The sequence below is a fragment of the Gastrolobium bilobum genome, unplaced genomic scaffold (genome assembly GCF_033153095.1).
Source record: "Gastrolobium bilobum isolate Gb01-03AN ecotype WA unplaced genomic scaffold, APGP_CSIRO_Gbil_v1 utg74915, whole genome shotgun sequence".
Classification (NCBI taxonomy): Eukaryota; Viridiplantae; Streptophyta; class Magnoliopsida; order Fabales; family Fabaceae; genus Gastrolobium; species Gastrolobium bilobum.
The window spans coordinates 51,681-75,622 of NW_026898561.1; the positions used below are offsets into that span (position 1 = coordinate 51,681).

At 40.3% G+C, this 23,942-nt stretch overlaps 1 protein-coding gene and 1 non-coding gene across 2 annotated transcripts; one reads left to right on the forward strand and one right to left on the reverse strand.

Moving 5' to 3' along the window:
• The first annotated feature begins 394 nt into the window (after window positions 1–394).
• On the forward strand, window positions 395–23,942 carry LOC133317401 (uncharacterized). Its single transcript, XM_061519265.1, has 3 exons — window positions 395–890; window positions 15,934–19,340; window positions 23,175–23,942. The coding sequence occupies exons 1-3, from the start codon at window positions 395–397 to the stop codon at window positions 23,940–23,942; spliced, it is 4,671 nt and encodes a 1,556-aa protein (XP_061375249.1).
• Window positions 788–894, reverse strand: LOC133317404 (small nucleolar RNA R71). The gene has a single exon (XR_009752311.1). It is a non-coding gene; the product is annotated as a small nucleolar RNA R71 (small nucleolar RNA).

Genomic DNA, 23,942 nt, shown 5'->3' on the forward strand with positions numbered 1-23,942 from the left:
AATTTTTGTTTGATTCAACTTAAGTATAAATGGTTAGTTGGTGTTTGAACACAAATCCTCGTGGGAACGATCTTTATTTATCATTTTATTACTTGTACGACTAGTACACTTGCTACAGACGCAACAAGTTTTTGGCGCCGTTGCCGGGGATTTTTTCTTCAACATTGACAGACACCATTAGTATTTGAGATTGAATCTTTTTATTTTTAGCAATTTATATTTATGTGTGAAGTTTTGTCAATTCCAATTCTGGTGTATGCGAGGTACTATTAATCCAAACTCTTTGTTGTTTGATCCAGAATTAGAAAAGACAATTAGGAAGAACAGAAAGGCAGCAAGACAAAGAAAGCTACAAGAAAGGGGTTAATCCAGTGTGACAAATCAGGAAGAGGTCATGGCAGAAAATCACATGCCACCACCACAGAGGACACTGGGAGATTACATGACTCCCACTGTCATTCCACCGATTGGGACTGTTGTTCGACCCACTGTGGAACCTAACAACTTTGAGTTGAAACCTGCACTAGTACAATTGGTGCAGAAGGAACAGTTTGCTGGAACCAGTGCAGAAGATCCATATCTGCACATTGAGAATTTCTTACTTTTGAGCGATACGGTGAAGATCAATGGTGTGACCAGAGATGCTATCTTGTTAAGATTGTTCACTCATTCACTGAAGGATGATGCAAGAAGATGGTTACAATCATTACCTCAAGGGAGTCTCACAACTTGGGATGATCTGCAGACTAAGTTCTTGGCTCGGTTCTTTTCAGCACCAAAGAGGGCAAAATTGAAGGATGAGATTACAGGGTTCAAGCAAAAAGAGTCAGAGTCTATCTATGAAGCTTGGGAGAGGTTCAAGAAACTCTTGAGGAAATGTCCACAACATGGTATTTGTAAGAACCCGCACCGTTAATTAAGGAAGTTAATTAATTAATTATGTAAAATTAGGAAATAATTCCATAATTGACCCTAATAATTATTATGAGGCTTTAATAATTATAGTAAGTGATTAAGAATGCTGAAAGTCGCTTTTCGGAAGAAAAATGCAGATACCGGTTCTGCTAGTCGGTATAAATGCGTACCGAAAAAGTATCCCGAAAAATTATGATAAGTGCATGATAATTACTAGAATAATATGTAGGACTTGTAAAACGAGTTTCAAGTCATAGTTATAAGAACTAGTGCCAGAAACTGATACTGGCTATGAAAAGCGCGTACCGGAAAGGTGCTCGGAAAAATATAAGAAAAATATGATAATTCTTATAAAATTGAGTAGGTTAAGAATCCTGAGTTTGGGATTAAAATGCTAAGCGTAGCAATTAAAGTTAATACTATGTGTTAATTGGTTAAGTGACTATATAAGCTTAGTGCACATGATCCTAGGTCATAAATTGCTGTCTCCTACGTGAGTTTTGCTGAGTCTTGAGTCAACCACCATCTTTCCACCTTCTCCTCCATTGTTGTGAGCCAAGGAGCTTCATTTCTCCTTGGTTTCTTCTCCAAAACACCTTGGGTGAGTGGGAAATACTTGGGTGAGTGTGTTGTGAGCTCCATTTCTGAGTTGGTGGACTGTCTTGAGGGCCTTTGGGTGCTGACTTTGGGAGTTGGTGTAGTTGAGCCATGGTTATGGCATTTTGAGGTCCAAGTGGTGACCTTTGGTGTGAAAGAATCAACCTTTGTGAAGGCATTTTCATTTGGTGTTCAAGTCAGAACCTTGGGAGCTGGTTGTGAGCTCCAAGGGCAGCTCTTTGCCTCTGTTTTGAACCTTGGTGAGTTGTACTACCTTGATCATGGGTTTTTATGGGTTAAAGGTGATGTCTTGGTATGTTTAATGGATTAAACAAGTAACCAACTGTCATATGAACATAAATAGACCTAAAGATACCTGTTTAAGCTTCTGGAAGTGTTAAAAATGGAACCTTGGAAGGATATCTTCGTGAAATGCAGAAACTGCATTCTGTCGCGAAATATCCGGATATCTGCTCGTGAAATATCCAGATATTGTATATCCGGATATGAGGATCTGGATATCCGGATATTGATATCCGGATATTGCCAGAGAGATATCTGGATATTGGATATCTGGATATGCCCCCGAGGAATATCCGGATATTCTGGGTTTGCGAGGAACAGTAGCGTACTGTTCATCCAGAACTGATCTATGGGTTTGTGGACCCTAGTTTGAGGAAGTTGAACTTCTGTAATTAATTAATGTAACTCAGAATCAAAGGATTAAGGGCTTATAGCTTGGTGAGAAGCCTTAAGACGTACAACGTAATGAAAAGGCGTTGTCTTTATGTTGTATACTTGTAGAGTATGATTGTTGATGTATTGTTGGTCCATATCAGATTGTGACTCTGCTGTGTTTGGGCTTGAGTTGTGGACTCTTGGCTTTGGGTGTTAGCTTGCAAGGTAAGCTTTCGTGTCCTCGGTTTAGCCATGTTGTGGTTCCACCATGTCCCATGGGGGTATGGTTATATGCATGCTGTGTTACATGCTTGAATATTTGAAATGCTGTTGAGCTTTATGTGTAATGGCTTTTAATATGCATGTGTTGTTCCATCTTGACGGTAAGCCTGAGTATGTGGCGTCATACAAGACGGTGATCCGGGGTGGATGCAAGTGGCGTCTTGCACTATTTTGTAGGTATTAGACGTATATAAATCCTGCATTTCTCTGGCCAGTAGAATAGAATTGACACACATGACATGATTAACTGCTGCATTGCACTATTTTAGAACTGATGATGATAAACTGCTTTTGAACTTATATTGCACATGTAAGTGAGCTTGGGGTGGAAGATCCTTGAGGACCCCTTGTCTTACCGAGATTTTTTGTTTAGAGATCTCACCCCACGTTTGGGGAATGCTTAATTCAGGTTCAGGTAGTATGGCGACTGATGCCTCTGGCGGCAGGAGGCCAGAGCTTAGTTGATGATATTACTGCTTATTTTCTAGTATGACTGGACTGGATGCTGTTTATGTTTTCCGCATTATTATTATGTCGTTGATGTTGAGACTTACGTTGGGCTTTGTTGCCTTATTTGGGTGAGCATGAGAGTTGTCCATGCCACTATATTGTTAGTACTTTTGAGTTGAGTTGTATAAACTGATAGTTGGTCCGGTCTACGTGTTGTAGTTCCGTGACTAGAGACATACATTATGCTATTTAATTAATGAGGTATTTCAGTTAGCTGTTTTATTGCAATTGCATACAGGCGATGTTTTGAAAATGATTAAGTAATCAAGTTGGTAATGATTAATGACATCATAGTTGAAAAGAAAAAGATATTCCGCAATTTTTTAATTAAGCGCAGCTTAATACGATAGTATGATAACATTACCGGATATGTACGGGGTCTTACATTTATGGTATCAGAGCAATGGTTCAAGGGAAAGGCATGTATGTATTGCAATAGCTAGGATGTTTGGTTGCGTCTGTCTTGTGTGTTTACTCCGTCGAATTTTATTATGATAATGCATATGTAATCACATTGTGTGGGCCTGATCAACTCATAATTTGTGTAACTTGTGCAGAGTCATGGTAAGGTCCGAGAGAACACGAGAGACTTCTGAGGAACAACCCGATCCCCTCCTGACTGCATTGGCTGAGATGCAGGCAGCTAGGTTAGCCGATTAGGAGGCCACTAGATTGGCCAACGCGACAATGATGGACGATGTTCGCGAGGCGAACAGGATGGCGAACATGACGATGATGAGAGTTATGTTGGAGGAGATGAGGGCTGGTCCTGCTGTAGGTTAGTTTCCATAGCCACCACCGCCACCACCGCCGCCGCCTCCACCTAGTGTTCAGGATGAGAGCCTGAGTCACATTGGCAGTGCTACTCATGTCGCTGAGACGATGGAGACCTTGGTAGGGCATGCTGAGGATCGTGACGTGATTGATCGCCGGCTGAATGCTTTCAGGAAGCATAAGCCACCTGTGTTTGATGGGTCTTTGGATCCTATTGCTGCAGCAAGATGGCTTCAGGTGCTGGACAAGATATTCCGGGTCATGCAGTGTACAGACCCGCAGAAGTAGATGTTCTCGACTTACATGCTGGAGGGCGATGCCATGAGTGGTGGACGAACACCTCTCGTGCTTATGAGATGCAGGGTCATGTCATGACGTGACCATTCTTCGAGGAATGCTTTTTGGGCAAGTACTTTCCCTACGATCCACAGGAGAGGAAGCAGGGGGAATTTGATAGATTGGTTCAGGGCTCGATGTCTGTTGACAAGTACCTGGCCAAGTTAAATGAGCTTGTGAAGTTTGCGCACTTCTGGATGGTTCCTCTTACTCTGATATTTCTGGCTGCTAAGTTCCGCAGAGGACTTAGTGAGAAGATTGCTGAGCATATTGCTGGAGCTGCTTCGGGGGATTTTGGTACACTGGTTCAGCAGTGTCAGGACATTGAGGATGTCTGCATAGCGAGCAAGGCCAAGAGGGCCAAGGTCGACGAGACCAAGGGGACTGTTAGTTCCACTCCTTCTCCTACTTCTTGGAAGGACAAAAAGTTTGCTGGGAAGGGCAAAGGTAAACAGTTGGCGACTAGGCAGGAGCCTGGTCAGTTGAAGAGGACTGCTTCACAGCAGAAGAGTTTTGCTAGGCCTCTTTCCACTCCGAGATGTGCGGGGTGCGGAAAGGAGCATGCAGGTCATTGTGCTTCGGGTCAGTTGATCTGTTTCCAGTGTGGCAAGGAGGGCCACTTCTCTAGAGACTGTTCGTCATCGACAGCGAGAGCTGCAGCTGTTCAGGCAGTTCCTTTGCAGATGGTTCCGATGGCTTCTACTTCGGCACCTGCGGTGCCACCTTCTGTTGGGCGTGTGTACACCTTGGATAGGCAACAATCGGACCGTGCTCCGAACCTTGTTAGAGGTACTGTGTCTATTGGTGGTATTGCTATTGATGCATTGTTTGATTCCGGAGCTACGCATTCGTTTGTCGCTACCCCGATTGCTTTGGGGCTTGAGTTGCCCATGTCGGTGCTTTCTCCACCGTTGCGGGTGACTACCGCCACCGGAGAAATATGTGATTCTACCACTGTACATCGCGATGTAGCGTTTAAGTGGGACAGCCGTGAGTTCTCGGCGGATCTGATAGGATTGCCGATGGCCAACTTGGAGATTATTCTGGGCATGGATTGGTTGTCTAGAAACTGTGCACTGATTGATTGTTGTGCAAAGCGCGTAGTGATGTCTCTGTGTGATTCCACAACTAGTTCCTCGCCATATATTTCATTGCTGCAAGCTAGGAAGACCTTGAGAGCAGGGGCATTTGGTTATGTCATGTTGGGAGGTTTGGTGAGTGGGACATAGGAGGATATCACTGGCATTCCTGTGGTGGGGGAGTTCCTCGAGGTGTTTCCTAAGGAGACTCCTGAGTTTCTGTCACAGCGGGAGATAGAGTTCTCCATTGATTTGTTGCCTGGTGTGGGGTCGATTTCATTAGCTCCATATCGGATGTCGCCACCGGAGTTGGCTGAGCTGAAGAAGCATATTGAAGATCTTTCAGCGAAAGATTTCATCCGGCTGAGTGTGTCTCCTTGGGGAGCACCGGTCATCTTTGTGAAGAAGAAAGACGGGACAATGCGATTGTGCACCGACTACAGGCAGTTGAACAAGGTGACGATCAAGAACAAGTATCCCCTTCCTCGGATTGATGATCTGTTGGATCAGCTCAGGGGTGCTTGCGTGTATTCAAAGATTGATCTCCAGTCCGGATACCATCAGATTCGGGTGAAGCCGGAAGATGTCCCTAAGACCGTGTTTCGTTCGAGATACGGTCACTTTGAGTATTTGGTGATCCTGTTTGGACTCACCAATGTGCCGGCAGTGTTCATGGATCACATGAACAGGATTTTCTAGCCGTATCTGGATCAGTTTGTGATCGTCTTTATTGACGACATTCTGATTTACTCCAAGACTGAGGAGGAGCATGCAGAGCATCTGAGGATTGTTCTGCAAGTGCTGAAGGAGAAAAAGCTTTATGCTAAGCCTTCTAAGTGTGAGTTTTGACTCAAATCAGTCAAGTTTCTAGGCATGTGATTTCAGCGGATGAAGTTGCAGTGGATCTTAACAAGATTGAGGCCGTGCTGGATTGGGAGAGGCCCAAGACAGTTACGGAGGTGAGAAGCTTCTTAGGTTTGGCAGGTTACTATCAGAGGTTCATCAAGGATTTCTCCACGATGGTTCTCCCTTTGACTCGCCTTACCCGAAAGGAGACTCCATTTGTGTGGACTCACGAGTGTGAGGCGTGCTTTTAGGAGTTGAAGGAGAGATTGACTACTTCACCTGTGTTGGTCCTTTCTGATCCTGAGGAGCAGTTTGAACTTTACTGTGATGCTTCTGGAAAGGGGCTGGGCTGTGTGTTGATGCAGTCTGGTAGAGCTGTTGCTTTTGCTTCGAGGGAGTTGAAGCCTCATGAGGAGAACTACCTGACTCATGATTTGGAGTTGGCTGTGATTGTTTTTGCTTTCAAGATTTGAAGGCATTACCTGTTCGGTATGCAGTTTGCGGTGTTCAGTGACCACAAGAGCTTGAAGTATCTGTTTGATCAGAAGGAGCTGAACATGAGGCAGAGGAGATGGATGGAGTTTCTGAAGGACTACGACTTTGAGTTGAAGTACCATCCTGGCAAGGCCAATGTGGTAGCTGATGCTTTGAGTCGGAAATCCGTGAGTCTATCCAATTTGACGATGGGTGACTTCGACCTCATAGAGAAGTTTCGAGATCTGAAGGTGACAACCTTGTTAGGGGGTGCACTTCTCGAGATGGAGACTGTGAGAGTCAGGAATGAGCTTATGGAGAAGATCCACGAGGCGCAAGTGCAGAGATAGTGTCTCGACTACGTGAAGAACCAAGACGGTGTGTCTTGGAATGAGGATGGACTTCTGTTGCTTCAGAAGCGTGTGGTGATTCCTCGAGGTCCTTTGACCAAAGAGGTTATGGCGGAGGCCCATAAGGGACAGTTTACTGTATTACATATGCTTCACATTACACAAGATCCAAATTACAATACTTACAATTATCCAAATTACAACATAATTCATAAATCTCCAAATGTCATAAACTACATGTATCTAGACTTAGGCAAAATATCATGAACAAATGTGACATAAATCTCATCCTAACAACATATACAATGTTCATGCCCTAAGTCTAGCCTAGACCCAATGGCCATCAAAATGCAAAATGTATAAAGTCCTCCAACGACTCATCCTACGGGCTTCTTGCCCGCCGCTCCTGTACCACTGCTACCTTCTGAAATAAAGCCCCCAAGACGGGGTGAGATATACGAATATATCTCAGTAACCCAGAGGTTCCAGAGAGAACTCTGCCCAATGGCTCACTTCGATGCATATAAATAATATAAAATAACATCTTGAAAAACGGGATATAGCAAGGGATTTAGAGAAACTGGAGAACATAGGGATACAAACTACGACGAAGCTGGAATGGTAGCTACCAATACCACGCAACGTCCTGCCTAATGGCTCGGCATATAAGCCTACGAGTCTAAACCAAGGCGTGCTCCTACAACATCCAACCAAGGTACCCCTCCCATCCATATACACCTGAAACTTCCTAGTGTGCTCCTATCCAGATCACACACCACGACCCTAGGTCAACTGAAACTCCCTCTCGGAGACCTATCCAGTGGAAGTCCGAAACGGCTTAAGGCAAACTGTCTACTGGCCAGAGACTCGGTACATCCTATGTACCAACACACATATTAAATGCATGATCATGTTATTATACATTACTCATATACACTTCCTACCATCACCCGTTGCCATCACCCTCAACGGGCATGGTGGAACACACAAGGGGATCAAGCCCCAGTACCAAGAGGTTACCTGTATAATCCTCTCCACGTAGCTCCAAAGTAATATATTCTCCGAGCTCGTTACGCAACAGAAATGCCTATTCCCAATTAAATACAATTCATACAAACGCATGCAAGTTACTAATTCTACAAGCATGGTTCCAATTACTCACCTCAATCCCACTTGGTCCGGGACCAAGGGCAACCCACCGAGCTCACGGTTCGGGGTTCAAATCCACATACGGCAACCTACAACGACCATATACGGATCGTCAGAATACGGTAAACCATCAATTTCACAAAACGTCAAATTCTCCTCTCCCACTAGCTAGGATCAATCTAATATATACCAAAATACTTTAATACATATTGAAAATCCAACAAAACAACCTCTACCTATTTAATTAAGACAAGTATGAATCATAGGCATAACCAAGGATTCACATTTCATCAATTTTCTACCAACTCACTCATGACTTAACCACTTAGATCACTTAATATACACTTCATAACATCATCTAACATATAGAAACAAAAATCCACTTAATTATACATCATACGGCCGAGATGGTCTATTTCAAGATTCATGATTTTCTTTCAAAGTATAACCATGTTTGTTTTGACTTGAACCATCAACAAAACATCCAAAAACTCTAATTTCATTTAGACATATTGACAAACACTTAGACTACCACTTTATAGACCACGAGTTCGATGCACTCTTTGCATTTTAGGTCAATCCATAATTTGTTTTTCAACTTCAATCCAAGGGATTCATCAACAACAATCACTAAAGACTTGAATATCATCAATACAACATCAAGCCACAACATATTTAATGCCAAAACTCCATCTAAAGTCAGCCCCTAACATGCTTGACCTAAATTTGAAATTCAAGAGATAAACCATTAAATGATAGGTTTAGTACCTTATATGACTTCTAGAAGAATAATGGATCATTTCCCATCAATTAAACACCCAAAATAGTCCACTCATGGTCATGGGCAGCAGCTAGTCGAAGCCTTTGAGGGAGAGTAACTCTCTTGATACAAGCTCTCTTGAAGATCTATTACTAGGGTTAGGTTCTCAACACTTTATTCTACAAGTTTGGTGTAGAAATCATGACTTAAAAATGGCTAGAAACCAAGAACCATGGTTGCCCTTTGTCTACAATGGCTCACGGTTATGAGAGAAAGAAAGGAGAAGGAGTGCAGTTTTGGTTTCAAAAAATTAAAGAGAACCGACCTAAGAAGCTAAAGATGACTAAGTTCTTTTAACTTTTGTTTTGTTGACTTCCTTTTAGCTATTAATTCCCTCCTTCTTTTTTTTATTGATTCACTCTCACCTAAAGCTACCTTGTCTGTACGCAAAGAAAGAAAAAGAAGGCAAGAGGCGGTCATGTGATTGAATAATGGAAAACACTGACTTGGATGTTTCAAAAACAATTAAAGACTTACTTTATTCCTTCCTTTTGATTCCACCCCCTGCTACTTGATTTCTATTGAATATAAAATCACTTATCAACCTAATAAAGCAATAGCTAGCGTGGGACTTTCAATAGCATCACCGACTTGGGAAACAAAAAAAAAAAGAATTTTCATTTAGTTATGATTTCTTCTAAATAACTTAATTTATACCTTATTTTTATTTAATTGTTTTTCTTTAACTTTTCATTACCCTTTCTTTCTTTCATTTTGCTTAATTCACATTTGTCAATTCCTATCAATCTTCATTAATTAATTTAAAGATAAGAATGTGAGAAGCAAGCACAAAATAGCCCATCAAGTAAAATTAATTGGTAACAAGGTTAACAACTATTTGTCAATTTACCGTATTTTGACCCCTTTAATCCTCATTTAATATATTAATAAATATTTTAGAAATGCGAGGAGTTATACTTTTTAATTCTGATTTTTAAATCTCTTTTTCAAATCTGTTTTATTTAAATTTCAAATCAACAAAATCCCCCTTTCCCTTTATAATCTATTTTACAAGAGCGTTTTTGATTTCTAGCAGGTTCTTTGGGAGACGATCTGAGTTGCCCTATCACTACAAACCTAAAGCTCGATAATTTGCGTGGGTTCGACAACTCACATCAAATTTGGAGTCGTTGCCAGGGAACGCTGCACGTCAATAACGTTCTTTCTCTTTCCCTTATCCTTGTCTAATTTTTCTGTTTTCTTGTTCTTCTTGTTGTTCTTGATCTTCTTGTTCTTCCTCTTTTTCTTATTTGTCTTCTTTTAATTTTCGTTTTTATGTTTCTGTTTTTAAAAAAAATTCATTTTCTGCAATTTTCTGTTTCTGTTTCTCTTTCTATTTTCATTTTCAAATTCCTTTTAATTTTTGTTTAAAGTTTGAAAAAAAATTATTTTGTTTTTGATTTATCTGTTTCTGTTTTCTATTTTCGTTATTTTTCTATTTCGTTTTCTGTTTCATTTTTCTGTTTCGTTTTCTGTTTTGTTTTTGTGATTCGTTTTTGTCTGCATCTTGTTCGCATCAATTCTGCATCTTTTCCTCTTCTGCATCTGCATTTTGTGTGCGTTCTGTTTCACCTTGGTTTCCTTTTCTGTTTTAGCAGTCTGCGTTTTTTCTTGTTTCAGTGCATTTTTCTTGTTTCTCTGCATTTTGTGTCCAAAAGATTCTTACCCCCAAACCAGGCCAAGTTACAACCTTTGAAAGACCTTTTGATCAGTCTATGCATGTAAAATGAGTTCCTCAATCTTAGGAACTTAAGAATATGATCAAGCCTATGGAATTACTACTACACTGATGGAATGAGTGTGAAACCATCAAACACTAGAGTGATGAGAGTTACATATTTATCTAGTGAGGAACATTCAAGTTATGATCTGAATTTCTTTATAAAACTGAAAAACATTGTTTATAGTTTTCAACAATGAAGTTATACATGCATAACAGTCTGATCTCTTAAGATATTTGTGTTCCATGTTTTCTCTCCACAAAATTCATCTTTGTTTCTACTTTGATCTAGTACATTGTTGAGGACAACAACGTTCAAATCTGGGAATTGTTTGATATACCTCCAGCATAGATATGATTTTAAGCCAAAAAGAGAAAGAATCTTGATCAATCATGAATAAAAAGGGATATAATTGCTATTAAATTGATAAATCCTAATCAGGTATCTTGTCACTGATTTTCTTATATTTTTTTGTAGGAAAACAGACAAGAAAGAAGCCCAGTTGAGAAAGATAAAAAAGCACAAGTTTGAAGCCACCATGTTACTGGCACGGAGCTGGCACTATCAGTGCCAGCATCAACTTTTCACACAGTGCAACCACGCTACTAGCGTGGCATTGGCGCTAGCAGCGACAACAAATTCTTTCAACCGCGCCATCAGCGTGAATGTCAAGATAATAGCGCGAAGCTACTGCCTCCAGAATAAACTCCCACGCTAGTGCCAACTTGGCGCTAGTAGCGCGGGAGGCACGTGATAATTTTTAATCTTATCTCAGACTATATCAGGAGGATTGGAATCAAGAGATACGATGAAGATTTGATCAAGATTTCTAAACAAGGGTACAAAGTCTATAAATAGAGACTCAGACCCCAGAGGAAACCATCTTTGGCTGGAAAGAATTGTTAGAATCAGAGAATTGAGAGAGTTCTTGGAGACTCACGCTGGAAATCAAGATTCCGACGAAGTTGAAGACTGAAGACCATTGAGATTTCTTCATCTTCTTCTTCTTCTTTATTGCTTTTATGAATACTTTTTATTATTTTAATTTGTTAATGCCAGATATGTCTGGCTAGTTTTTTTTTTTTGTAGTTGGAATCACGGACCCAATGTGAATCCTTTATAGTTTCTATATTGCTTTTATAAATTAATTAGTTTAGTTAGTTTTATTCTACCTGTGTTAATTCTTCCATATCCTTGATAGAATTGATCGCTCTATTATAGGGTTTTGAGGGTTAGGGCTCACAATAGACATATTGGGGTTTTAATCTGAACAAGGGTAGAATAACAGTTTGTGCATGACCTAGACATAGGCTTACATAGATTTCAGACTTTTAACTCATTTGCTTAATGCTTAATTCAAGAGGAATTACTAGGACACTAGGATTCTAATGGGGTTAAATGGTTGAAATCACTAAGACAATAATGTTCAACTATTTAATAGGGAATTAATGAATTGTCTGAGCTAATGAATTAGTTAATTATAAAATACAATTTATGAATAAAAGAGAGGATCGGAGGTGAAGTGCATCTTGACTGCAGCTCTTTTATAATTTTTAATCACTCTCATATTTTCTTGACATTCTTGATTAATTCTTGCATGCTTTTAAATATTATTGTTTTTAAAATTCTGTTTTTAAATTACAACAACCAATCACTTTCACAATCAAACTGAATTCTTTCCAATTCAAAGGGAATAGTTAAAATTAGTCATTGGTGCATTAATCCTTGTGGGACGATATCTTACTTATCATTTTATTACTTGAAACGAACGGTATACTTGTCGATTTCGCAACACTAATGTTTATGCAGGAGACATCATAAAGGGTTACAGATCACTGTGAACAGATAACAAAGGTATAGTCAAAGCATGAGGTTTGTGCATAATAACAGCTAAAAAGGTAAAGAGCATAAAGTGTGTACCCGGTGGACTTAGTCCTCTATGTATAGGTGAGTTACGTGTAGGTGTAGAATCCTAACTAGAGTGGGTTTGCTAGGAAGGATAAGATGAATGATAATTTGCTTATCCTTATCAGAAAAAACCTATTACCTTTAGGGCTTAATGTTTGATATGGAGACCAGTATTATAATAACTCTAACGGGTGAAATACTTAATCGGATATAATTAGGTGATTAAAATGATGAATTTGAATTAGAAATAAAATTTGCAGTTTTTGGTATTTTTTAGGAAACGTACCAATAATGTAAAATTAAGGGTAAAATCATAACTTTATAAGGTTACCGAAAAACTTGAAATTCATTTGTTAAGAGACTAATAATAGACATTATTGAATGTTAAATTATTTACTTGATGATTAATTCATGAATTAGTGAAGGTTTAAGTGAGGGATAACCATGTCATTTTATATGCTTTAATAAGAGTAAAATGGTAACTTCACATGGATAAAACCTTTTGACCAAAATCAAGGCTCACTTAAGTGAATCAAAGACCACTCCTTAGTAAAAAATTTATGTCTTCTTTGAGGTGCTTGAGGAGGCAAAACCATAGAGTGCCATTGGAGGAGAACTTGCACATATATATTAACTTTCACTCACATCTGGCCTTAGGTCCCAACATGAGAGTTATTCCCCTCTGTCTTTCCTCACAAACTTGCTAAAAACTATTGTGTGAGGAGATCATTTCTTGAGAAAGTTGAGGGTTTTTGAGTGTTCATGAACTTTGAGATAACTTTGGCTTCATTGGTTGGTTGGAAAACATTCCTTGGAGTCTTGTGAGTTGATTCAAGGTAAGAAATACTACTTTTACTAAATTTTTGGATGGATCGAAATTTTGAAGTTTTCATGGATGTGTGGTTCAGTTCATGATGTTGTGGGGATGATTGAAGCTTAACTTGTTTATAAAGTATGCTTGGGAGGTGATTTAATCGGTGGAAAATGGTTTAAAACTTGGTTTCACTCACTTTGAGTTTTGGCCAAAAATTTACATGCAAAAGAGAGGGAATTTTAAATATTGTGATTATATTGCATGACTTGGACCTTGTATATAATTGCAAATGTGTTTACATTGTTGAATGATTGGTGAAAATGAAAGGAGAACAATGATTCAGATAATAATACTTTAACAATGCTGCATTGAAATAACACCAAGAGTAGCTTCCAAGCTTCAATCCAAATTAAGCAAACTTCCAAGGCATTTCTCCACAAGATGGCCGAATGGATTACTTAATGAATCCATCAAGATTTCAAGCTTCCAACACCAACAACTTATGGCTTTCAACTCTAAATCAATCAAGAGACAATATTCCCATCAAAACAACAACAATAACCATGGTCATCCAACACTCAAAAATCAAACCTAAAAAATCATTGGTTTAAACTCAAGTTTCTTACTATAGTTATGCTCCAAATCATCAAAGGATTAATCTTCAAGCTTCGAATCAACTAAAAACTCATCCTAGCCTCTATGGACATGTAGGTCGAAGGGAAATGATGAGAGATCTTCCAAACAAGAGTTCCTCGAAGTAAACTAAGGCTAGGGATTTGTTCCCAAGGTTGCAAGAATCATTTATTGTCAAAGGTGCTATATATTTTAGTGGCTAAATCATGGTGTTCTAAGCTTGTCTTGCTTTCTCATGGAATTCACGATGGGCTGCTATTTGGAGCTGCAATTTCGATCGGAAGAAGATGAAAAATGCTAACTTAAGTGTCTTAAGTTTTAATTATAAGAAAGGTTGACCTTTGATCACTTAAATCTTCTTAAATTTTGCAATTAGGTCCTTATATCTTTATTAACTTATAACTTAAATTCTAAAAGGATTTAATCCATAATAACATCATTTAACACTCATGAAATTTTCTAAATAATCTTATTATGACATCAAAATTAAGTTTAGGTCAACTTTTGCTTATTTGTGATTTGGTCCTTAAACTTTACCATATTTATATTTTGGCCTCTATACTTTTCCCATAATTTCATTTGGATCCCTAATGACTAGATTGGTAAGAATTACATTCTCATTCATTATATTATCTCACAAATCTATTCAAATCTTACACAAATCCCTTTAAATCTTCCACAAATCCACACGAAATTCACGTTTACACAAATTTCTAATGTGGGTTATTATACAAGTCATTTCAAGACTTAGTTTCTCAGCAATCACTACAAGAAAAACGTTAACTAGTCACGACAATTTAGTTACGGCAATTTATATAAGGGAAAATTATACTTACTACCTTTTTTTTTTACTACTTGTTACTATCAAATTTTAACCGTTGATTTCCGTCAATCTAATGGTTATAATTTATTGTAAATTAATAATTAATTAATAAGTATGACACCATAAATTACAACCGTTAGATTGACGGAAATCAACGGTTAAGATTTGGTAGTAAGAAATAGTAAGAAAGATAAGTAGTAAGTATAACCTCTCCTATTTATATATGGTAAAATTTTATAAAAATCTCAAATTTGCTTTCAGATTAGGGCAAGTGTTAAACCTTTATCTTCCCATGTATTTATCCTCCTTAAACCCACATAGCTGCTGCAAGCAATGCCAAACTCATTTCTGATTTTTTTTTTCTTTTTTTTTCTTTTTCGCGCCTAATTAATTCTTATATTTTTCAATTTTAAATTTTCCCTCTTTTTCATTACTTTCTCTCTTTAAACTTTCTCGCCCATTTTCTCACTCACTTCCATCAAATGATCGATGCAATTGAACTCGTACGACAATCCAAACTAGAATATTATAGAAGGGACATCACTCGTGAAGAATAACAGTAAACGCGATGATGAAGGTCCACTTCTTTTGTTTTCCTCTTGTAATTCGTTTCACATTCTTTGTTTTTCGTTTTGATCAATTTATTTCAGTTCGAGATCCATGTTTCATTTGCATTTCCAATTCGCAACTGTTGTGACCCAAGTGGGTGAGCCCAATCAAGGCAAGCCCAATCGCAATAGAAGAAAGCCTGCGTACCTAAAAGACTATTGTCTTTAAATACTTGTACCCATTGTCTTTAAATACTTGTAAGGATACTTGTAAGGCCCATAGTGTTTAAATACTTGTAAGGCCCATTGTCTAGAAATAGATATGAGTTGAGTAGTTAAACAGTGTAATAGAAAAGCATTGTAAGAAAAACTATATTAAATAGCCCTGGGGGCGTAACAGAATAGACAGAAAAGATTGGACAATTCTCTCTCTTCCTCCTTACTTCTCTCTAAACGGTTATTCACCTTTGAATCTTTCCTTCTCTATCTTCCAGATCTGAACTAAACCCCTTCATTGGTGCTTTCATTGCTCCTCAACCTACCTGCTATGGCTGAAAACACGCGTTTAAGGGATCTGTCACAGCGTTTTGAAACTTTGGATGAACAATTCCGAGCTGCAGAGACTGTTCGTGCACAACAGTATTTGGGTTTGCAAGAATCCAACTCTCAGTTGCAGGAGTCCTATCTCCACTTACAGGAATCTCGAACCGTTTACATGTAGATCTGGCTCGTCTTCTGGAGTTGCAACAAAATTCTCCGGGACGCGGAATTTTGGGTTCTGGTCCGCATGGTAATGATAATTCCAGAGCGCGCCAAGTCAAGCTTGATTTTCCTCATTTTTCGTCAGGTGATCCAACTACTTGGATCGTGGCTGCGGAACGATATTTCACCTTCTACCAGGTTCCCTTACCAGATCGTTTAAATTTAGCTGTCTTCCATTTAGATGAACCTGCTGCTAGTTGGTTTTATGGTTCGGATCAGAATGGTTTAATGCCTGATTGGCGCACGTTTTGCACGACTGTTCTTCGCCGTTTTGGGCCCTCTGAATTTGATGATCCTGCAGGAGCCTTGGTTAAAATTCATCAAACTGGATCTGTGTTGGATTACCAATCCACATTTGAAAAACTAGTGAGTAAGGTGCCTGGCCTTACAGCTCCTTTGCTACGGAGCATTTTTATTTCTGGTTTAAAGGCCCATATACGTCGCCTTGTTTTGACTCATAGACCTCAAGATTATCATGAGGCCTTTTCTCTGGCACGTGTGTATGAGGATCAGTCTTCTGACTATAAACCTTTGCGCACCTGGTCTAATCCACCAAAACCTCCACCGAACCAGATAAGCTCTACTCTAAGCTTAACCAACAAACCGCATTCTTCTCTGCCCTCTTCGGGTCCATTGGCTGCCATTCCTATTCGTCGGCTTTCTCCGACTGAGATGCAGGTGAAACGTGAGAAGAATTTATGTTATACATGTGATGAACCATATTCTTTTGGTCATAAGTGTAAGGGTCGTGCTACTCTTCTGTATATGGAAGGAACAGATGCTGATCCGGATGATAGTTTTCAGGAGGAGGTTGTTGAACTCCCTACGCATGATATTACTTCCGAAATCAGCCTCAATGCTCTTTTTGGCCACAACTGCTCGCGGTCTTTTCGTCTCACAGGGTCACTACAAGGGAAGCCTATTCAAATTTTGGTGGATGGGGGTAGTACCCACAATTTTATAACAGAGCGTATGGCTAATTCTCTTGATCTCACCTTGCAACAGGTGTCCCCTTTCCTTGTACAGGTGGGCAATGGAGATGCTCTGCGGTGTCATACTTTTTGTCCTGCTGCCTCTTTAATGCTTCAGTCCCACGTTTTTGTTGTGGATCGTTATGTGTTGGATCTCAAAGGGGCGGATGTGGTATTAGGGGTCCAATGGCTTGCGACTCTTGGGCCGATTGTCACAGATTATTCTAAAATGACTATGACTTTTCAACATTTGGCCACTATGGTCATTTTACATGGCAACTCAAATATTGCACCCACATCTGTCTCTTCATGTTTTATGTGTCTCACTAGTAATGTACCAAACCAGCTTTCTATACCCGCTCAAGCCCAAACACCTCCCTCTATTCAACAAATTTTACACAAGTTCCAAGATGTCTTCGCCACCCCTTCATCTTTACCCCCTGACAGAAACTGTAATCATTCCATCAACCTCTTCCCAAACTCGAAACCTGTTCAAGTAAGACCCTACCGATATCCACATTTTCAGAAGACGGAGATTGAGAAAATGGTTGCTGAAATGTTGGATACAGGTATTATTCAGCCCAGCCGTTCACCTTTCAGTTCACCCGTTATTTTGGTCAAAAAGAAAGATGGGACGTGGCGTTTTTGTGTTGATTATCGCGCCCTTAATACCATTACTATTCCGGATAAATTTCCTATTCCTACCGTTGATGAACTGATTGACGAGTTGATTGGTGCCCAGATCTTTTCAAAGCTTGATCTTCGGTCAGGCTATCACCAAATAAAAATGAATCCACTGGATGTTCACAAAACGGCATTTCGAACCCATAGCGGTCACTTTGAGTTTCTTGTGATGCCTTTTGGGCTGTCTAATGCCCCGTCTACCTTTCAGGCCGCTATGAATCACATATTCACTGGGTTTTTGCGTCGTTTTGTTGTCATTTTCTTTGATGATATTTTGGTGTATAGCCCTTCTCTACAAGCACATGAAGATCATTTAACTCAGGTGTTACAGATCCTGCGGCAACATAAATTCTTTGTTAAAATGAATAAATGTTTATTTGCAGTGCAGGAGATCCAATTTTTGGGCCACGTGATTTCGGCAGCTGGGGTTAGTCCGGATCCTTCCAAAGTCCAGGCGGTGTGTGATTGGCCGATTCCTAATTCTGTAACGCAATTACGAGCTTTTTTGGGTCTCTCTGGTTATTATCGCCATTTTATTCGTGGATACGCTATGGTTGTTGTCCCACTTACTGATCTTCTGTCCAAGGATGCTTTTCATTGGACTTCAGCAGCTGAGCATGCTTTTGTTTCTCTTAAGCATCTCCTTACCACCGCTCCCATTTTAGCGTTGCCAAATTTTCAGCTACCCTTTGTTTTGGAAGCTGATGCTTCAGGGGTTGGCGTTGGGGCTGTATTGTTGCAGGATAGTCATCCTATTGCTTATTTTAGTCGCAAGCTTTCCAAGCTCATGCAACTGAAATCTACCTATCTACGTGAGATGTACGCCATCACTTCGGCTGTTGCCAAGTGGCGCCAATATTTGCTGGGATCCTCTTTCATCATCAAAACGGATCACCATAGTTTGCATCACTTAATGACACAAGTGATCCAAACTCCTGAGCAACAACAATTTCTCGCGAAATTGTTGGGCTACAACTATTCAATTCAATTCAAATCTGGCAAACATAATATTGTGGCTGACGCTTTGTCGCGCCAACCGGAGGGGACTTCTCCTATCACAGTCCCCACCCTGTTGATTTTGTCTACACCTACATCTCATTATAGTTCCATCATACAGACTGATTTACAAGTAGATCCCTATGCTGCACAAATTTGTAATGAATTACAATCCAATGCATCTAAATGGCCTCACTGGCAGCTCCAAAGTGGATTGCTTTTTCATCATCACCGGTTGTACATTCCAGCAGCTTTATCACCGATACCACTCTTGCTACATGACTTCCACTCTTCCAAAATTGGGGGCCACACAGGTGTTCGACGTACTTTCCTCCGTTTAGCAGCCAAGTTCACCTGGAACAAAATGAAGAAAGATGTTCAGGAGTTTGTTCAACACTGTGAAGTGTGTCAGAAAGCTAAATCGCCCAATCATGGCCCCTACGGATTACTACAGCCATTACCCATGCCGGAACTCATATGGTCCGACTTAACAATGGATTTTGTCACACATCTTCCAACTTCATCTGGGTTTACGGCGATTATGGTGGTGGTGGACAGACTTACAAAGGGGGCCCATTTCGCGGCTTTACCGACGAAATACTCTGCATCTAAAGTAGCTACGGTGTTTTGGGACACGGTGGGGAAGTTGCATGGCCTTCCCCGTTCCATTGTTTCTGACAGAGACCCTATTTTTCTCAATGAGTTTTGGCAAACTCTATTCAAACTTTAGGGCACACAGTTGCATTTTAGCTCCGCTTACCACCCACAGACGGATGGTCAAACGGAGCGGGTTAATCGAACTTTGGAACAGTACCTCAGATGTTTTGTTCATGAGAATCCGACTGCGTGGCATAAGTTCTTGAGTTGGGCGGAGTTTCATTACAATACTGCTCATAACCGGTGTACTGGAACTTCTCCATTCCGGGCGACTTTTGGGCGTTTTCCTCCGGATTTGTTATCCTACACCTTGGGTTCCACTTCGGTTGAAGCAGTGGACTCAGATCTTCTTCACAGGTCCATGATCCTGTCATCATTAAAACACAGTCTACAGAAAGCCCAAGCTGAGATGAAAGCACATGCAGACAAGAAACGGAAAGACATCACCTTTAATGAGGGAGATTTGGTTCTTCTTCGCATACTGTAACACCCTTAATGAGGCCATCAAAGGTGTAACATTGCTTGACATTCAATGCGCGGAATCCATGTACTTAAGCGTGGTTAACTTAAAATTTACTAATGGGAATTAATTTCGTTCATTCCCCTAAGTTATCTATTCCTCTAGTCATGAGTTTCTCTTTTTCTTTGTCTACGGTCTACTTACAAATTAATCTCTACTTGGTTACCCTACTTATACTTATGCGCTATTTTAGGAGCTCACTTACATGATCATAATTTTAGTGTTGACTACTACCCAGTGGGTGGTTACTTAAGTGTCTTATGCGGATAATGGCTTATGTTACTTAATCTTTCCTACTAAATTCATAAGTCCATAAAACATAAACATCCCAAAATATCGTACTTCAAAGGCATATAAGAGGTTCAAAATAATCTAAGTGGCATAGTCTATTACAGTCATCCCAAATTAGAACTTAAGTACACCCTTAGGGAGGTGCCTCTTCAAGCCACATGGGCCCAGCTAGAGCAGATATAAGATAGTCTGCCTCCAAGAGCTTTCCTTCGGCCAGTAAGTTCTCAAATATCTCCGTTATTTTGGAGTCATTATCAACTGCACGTGGTTGCGCAGGTTCCTCTTCAACTCGTACCAGCCTCTTTCCCTGTCTTACCCATTTAGTCATTTTTTTCCTGAAAGTGGGTTTCCCCAAAGAGGGGTGAGATTGGGGGTCTCAGTAAGGACTCACAGTTGGAGCAACCTCCAAACCATGATGCTTACTCCTGCAATAGTCACTTAATAACATGTACAATAATAGAATGGCAAAACATTGGAAACATAGTTTGGAAAATAATCATGCTTTCATATCATCATACCAATCCTGCCATGGCAATTACTCTCCATGGTCTTATGGACGAATACCCAGGGTCCTCGTCAGGTTGCCTCTGTGGTATTAGTGCACAGGCCATCTTACAAAACTTGCATGAATAAACATTAGTTCCAAACAACCAAACATATCATGTAATGCATCATATAACATATTGCAGTCAAACCTCACTTTAACATAAAGGGGGTGGCAACCATAGGGTAGCCGCTTCAACAACCATAAATCACTTACACTTTTTCGCTTTGTAAACTCTTCCCGTAGGTGATGGATTCGGCCAAATGAAGGTCCTAGTAACTTGGATCTCTTTTCAAGCTTTGGTTTGTCCTAGCCACATATTCAACCTTAGTACATGGTTCTAAAATTAAAAGATCTAAACTTTAATATTCTTCATGTCATAGGTTCGGCTCTCTAAGGATGAAAATGCCTAGGAGATAATTTTTACTAATTGTTTTCATGCATAAGTCATATTCTAGGGCATACATTTCGGCCACACATCATGGTATTAAGAAAACCTTCACATATTTCCCCTTTAGGCTTATTAGGGTTCGGCCATTTAGAGGGTGCATGCCTAGGGATAATTTTTGACAACATGTTCATGGGTCTAATACTCATCAAGTTCGGCCATTTAGGGTTAATGCCATTTAGGTGGTGATTCTTCAAGTAATGCTTTCCTACATGTTGTTTAGAACATCTACTTCAACACTTTTCATATTACCTTAAAGAACATATTCAATATCTAGTCGGGTACATATAGATTCGGTCATTTAGGGTTAGGTTGCTTAGTAAATATTGTGAATATTTAGAGGGTGCATGCATACCTTTGAGGTTCGGCCATTTAGGGATGATATACTTAAGAGGTGATTTTAAAGATGAAAGATGCATGCATGACTTTATTAGTCCAAGATCTAGTCATCTAAACTAGTTAGAGTTCATTCTACTCACTTGAAGGGATAAAAGGGTTCATGAAATCTTACCTCAAAGATGATGTCAAAAATATAACTCCAACTTGATCTTCAAGTAGTCCTCTAGGATTGAGAGTTGCTTCTAACCTCTTCTTAATCTTTCTTTACGTAAGTCTAAGAAGAGAGGAGAGGTGTTGGTTCACTTGTTTCTTGTTTATGAGTGGGTGGCTAGAAGTGAGGGAGTGTGTCCTTGCTTTGGTTCTTTAGGTAGTGTACGGCTAGGAAGGGGAGAGGCCTTTGTTTGTACACCTTTTTATTCAAGTCTCCCTAATCATCATGCCTAGGATAGGATAGGCTAGGTCTTGGTTGAGTGTGGGGTAAGCAAGTCTCCTCACATTGTTCAAGGTTGTCATAAGCATGGGGAAGGGGTAATGATAGTGTGTAGAGTGTAGGACTCTCAAGGTGTCATACGCATGGGGGACTCTTGCATTCCTACCTAGAAAACAAAACTTCATCATTATTCACTTAGGAAGTGGTGCGCGTGAATCGAAGGGGTTCTATGTGTGTAGCGCCTAAGTGGAAGGAAGATAAGGCTCACATTAATTGCTTGAAGGGTGGTGTGCATGCCTTGGTTAGGGAAACGAGGTGCATCCTTAATTACTTTGGGGAATGAGGTGCATGGGAAGGAGGAAGGTCTTTGCGTGTACCAATGTTAATTGCTTTAATCATCATTGAAGAAATGTTGGTTAACGTGTAGGGCCTTTTGTCTTTTAGCTTTCCATAATTGAATTCTAGGATAGAGTGTCTTTGGGACTTCCCAATGCATGGGGTTTGGGAATCACCTTGAGTATGTCACACTCATCATAAGGTGTGTAAGAACAAGTCTTCCCTTTTCATGCTAATTATTGCGCCTAGGGAGATGGAGAAAAGGTGGCTTCACCTTTTTAATCATGCATTGGGGAAGACTTGTGCGCCTAGGTAAGAGGGAAAGTGAGCCTACTTTTATGAAGGGAATCTTGGTTTATGTTCCCTTGATGTGTTACCTTGGGAGATGGAAAGACTTGTGTCATGCATGGCTTGAGTGTGTAAGAAGGAAGCTTCCTTTTCCTTGCTATTGGTGCGCCTAAGGTGGGGAAAGCAATCTCATCCCCTTTTTCTCTTTGCTAGGTCGAAGTGGACATGTGAGGAGGGTGAAATCTTCATTCAAATTGTCCAATCACGTGTTGCCACCTCACCTAGGGTTTATTCTTGAATTGGGTTGGGCTTGGTGAGTGTTTGGGCCCATTAAGTTAATAAGTGTGGGACCATTAGTAGTTGGGTCAAGGCTAAGTGGTGTGGGCTTGGATCTTTGTCTAGATACTAATTGGGTCATTTCTTATAAAGTGGGCTTGCATTGCTTTGGGCTTTAACTTTATTTGGGCTTTAACCCACATTGGCTAAGTTATTAATTATCTTATTTAAAGTGGGTTCTAGCTTAGGACTAATGTTGCTTATTCAAAGCTACCCGTTCACTGAATATGGACTTGATCCCCTTTCATTTCATTTTATTAGGCTAATTTCGAGTACAAGATTTTTGGGTTATTACACTTACAACCTTTCCGGCAGCTCACCCTGCACCGTCGTTCTTGTAACAAGCTCAGCTTACGTTTTTATGGGCCGTTCCGAGTGCTTGAACGTATTGGGAAGGTTGCATACCGTCTTCAGCTTCCTCTAACGTCTCGGGTTCATCCCGTGTTCCACGCCTCTCTATTGCGGCCGTTCTTTCCAGCTCATCGTTATCAGGTTCATGATCTCCCTACGGAATTACGCACTCCACAGCACACACCAGCAGCTCTGCTCTCTCAGCGCAACGTTTGGAGACACGGTCGTCCAGTGGCCCAAGTCCTTGTCCAGTGGGAAGGGTTGTCGCCGGAGGATTCGACGTGGGAGGACGCGGCGTTGTTAAAGGCTCCTCCACGAACCAAGGTCTCTTCTTTGGAGCACCCTCATCACTCAAAGGTCAGCTCCGTTTCTGATGAAGTAATGCTGGCCATCAATGACTCACAGGTTTCTATGCCAAAGGACACACCTAATCCTCATCCAGAAACCTCAGAGTCCTCAGCCAATCAAGGTGCGTTGGGCCAGATTCTTATCCCTTTGACAACCGCTCAAGCACAGCCACCTGTCCCTATTGTCTCAGCCTCTCCTGTCATGGCTGCCAGCTGTGTTCCACCCAAACCAGACGCTTTGGACGTTTCTGGGCCATCCAACCTCGTGGGCGAGGTTTGTTCTGATGAGGAAGGAGTTGTTGTGACCCAAGTGGGTGAGCCCAATCAAGGCAAGCCCAATCGCAATAGAAGAAAGCCTGTGTACCTAAAGGACTATTGTCTTTAA

Excerpts from the sequence above, each read along its gene's own strand:
- LOC133317401 (XM_061519265.1), top strand. The coding sequence starts at position 395 with ATGGCAGAAAATCACATGCCACCACCACAGAGGACACTGGGAGATTAC. Across the intron at positions 891-15,933 it reads GAGGAAATGTCCACAACATG|GAGTCCTATCTCCACTTACA; the intron begins GTATTTGTAAGA and ends TCTCAGTTGCAG. Across the intron at positions 19,341-23,174 it reads ATGGCCTTCCCCGTTCCATT|CTCACCCTGCACCGTCGTTC; the intron begins GTTTCTGACAGA and ends CCTTTCCGGCAG.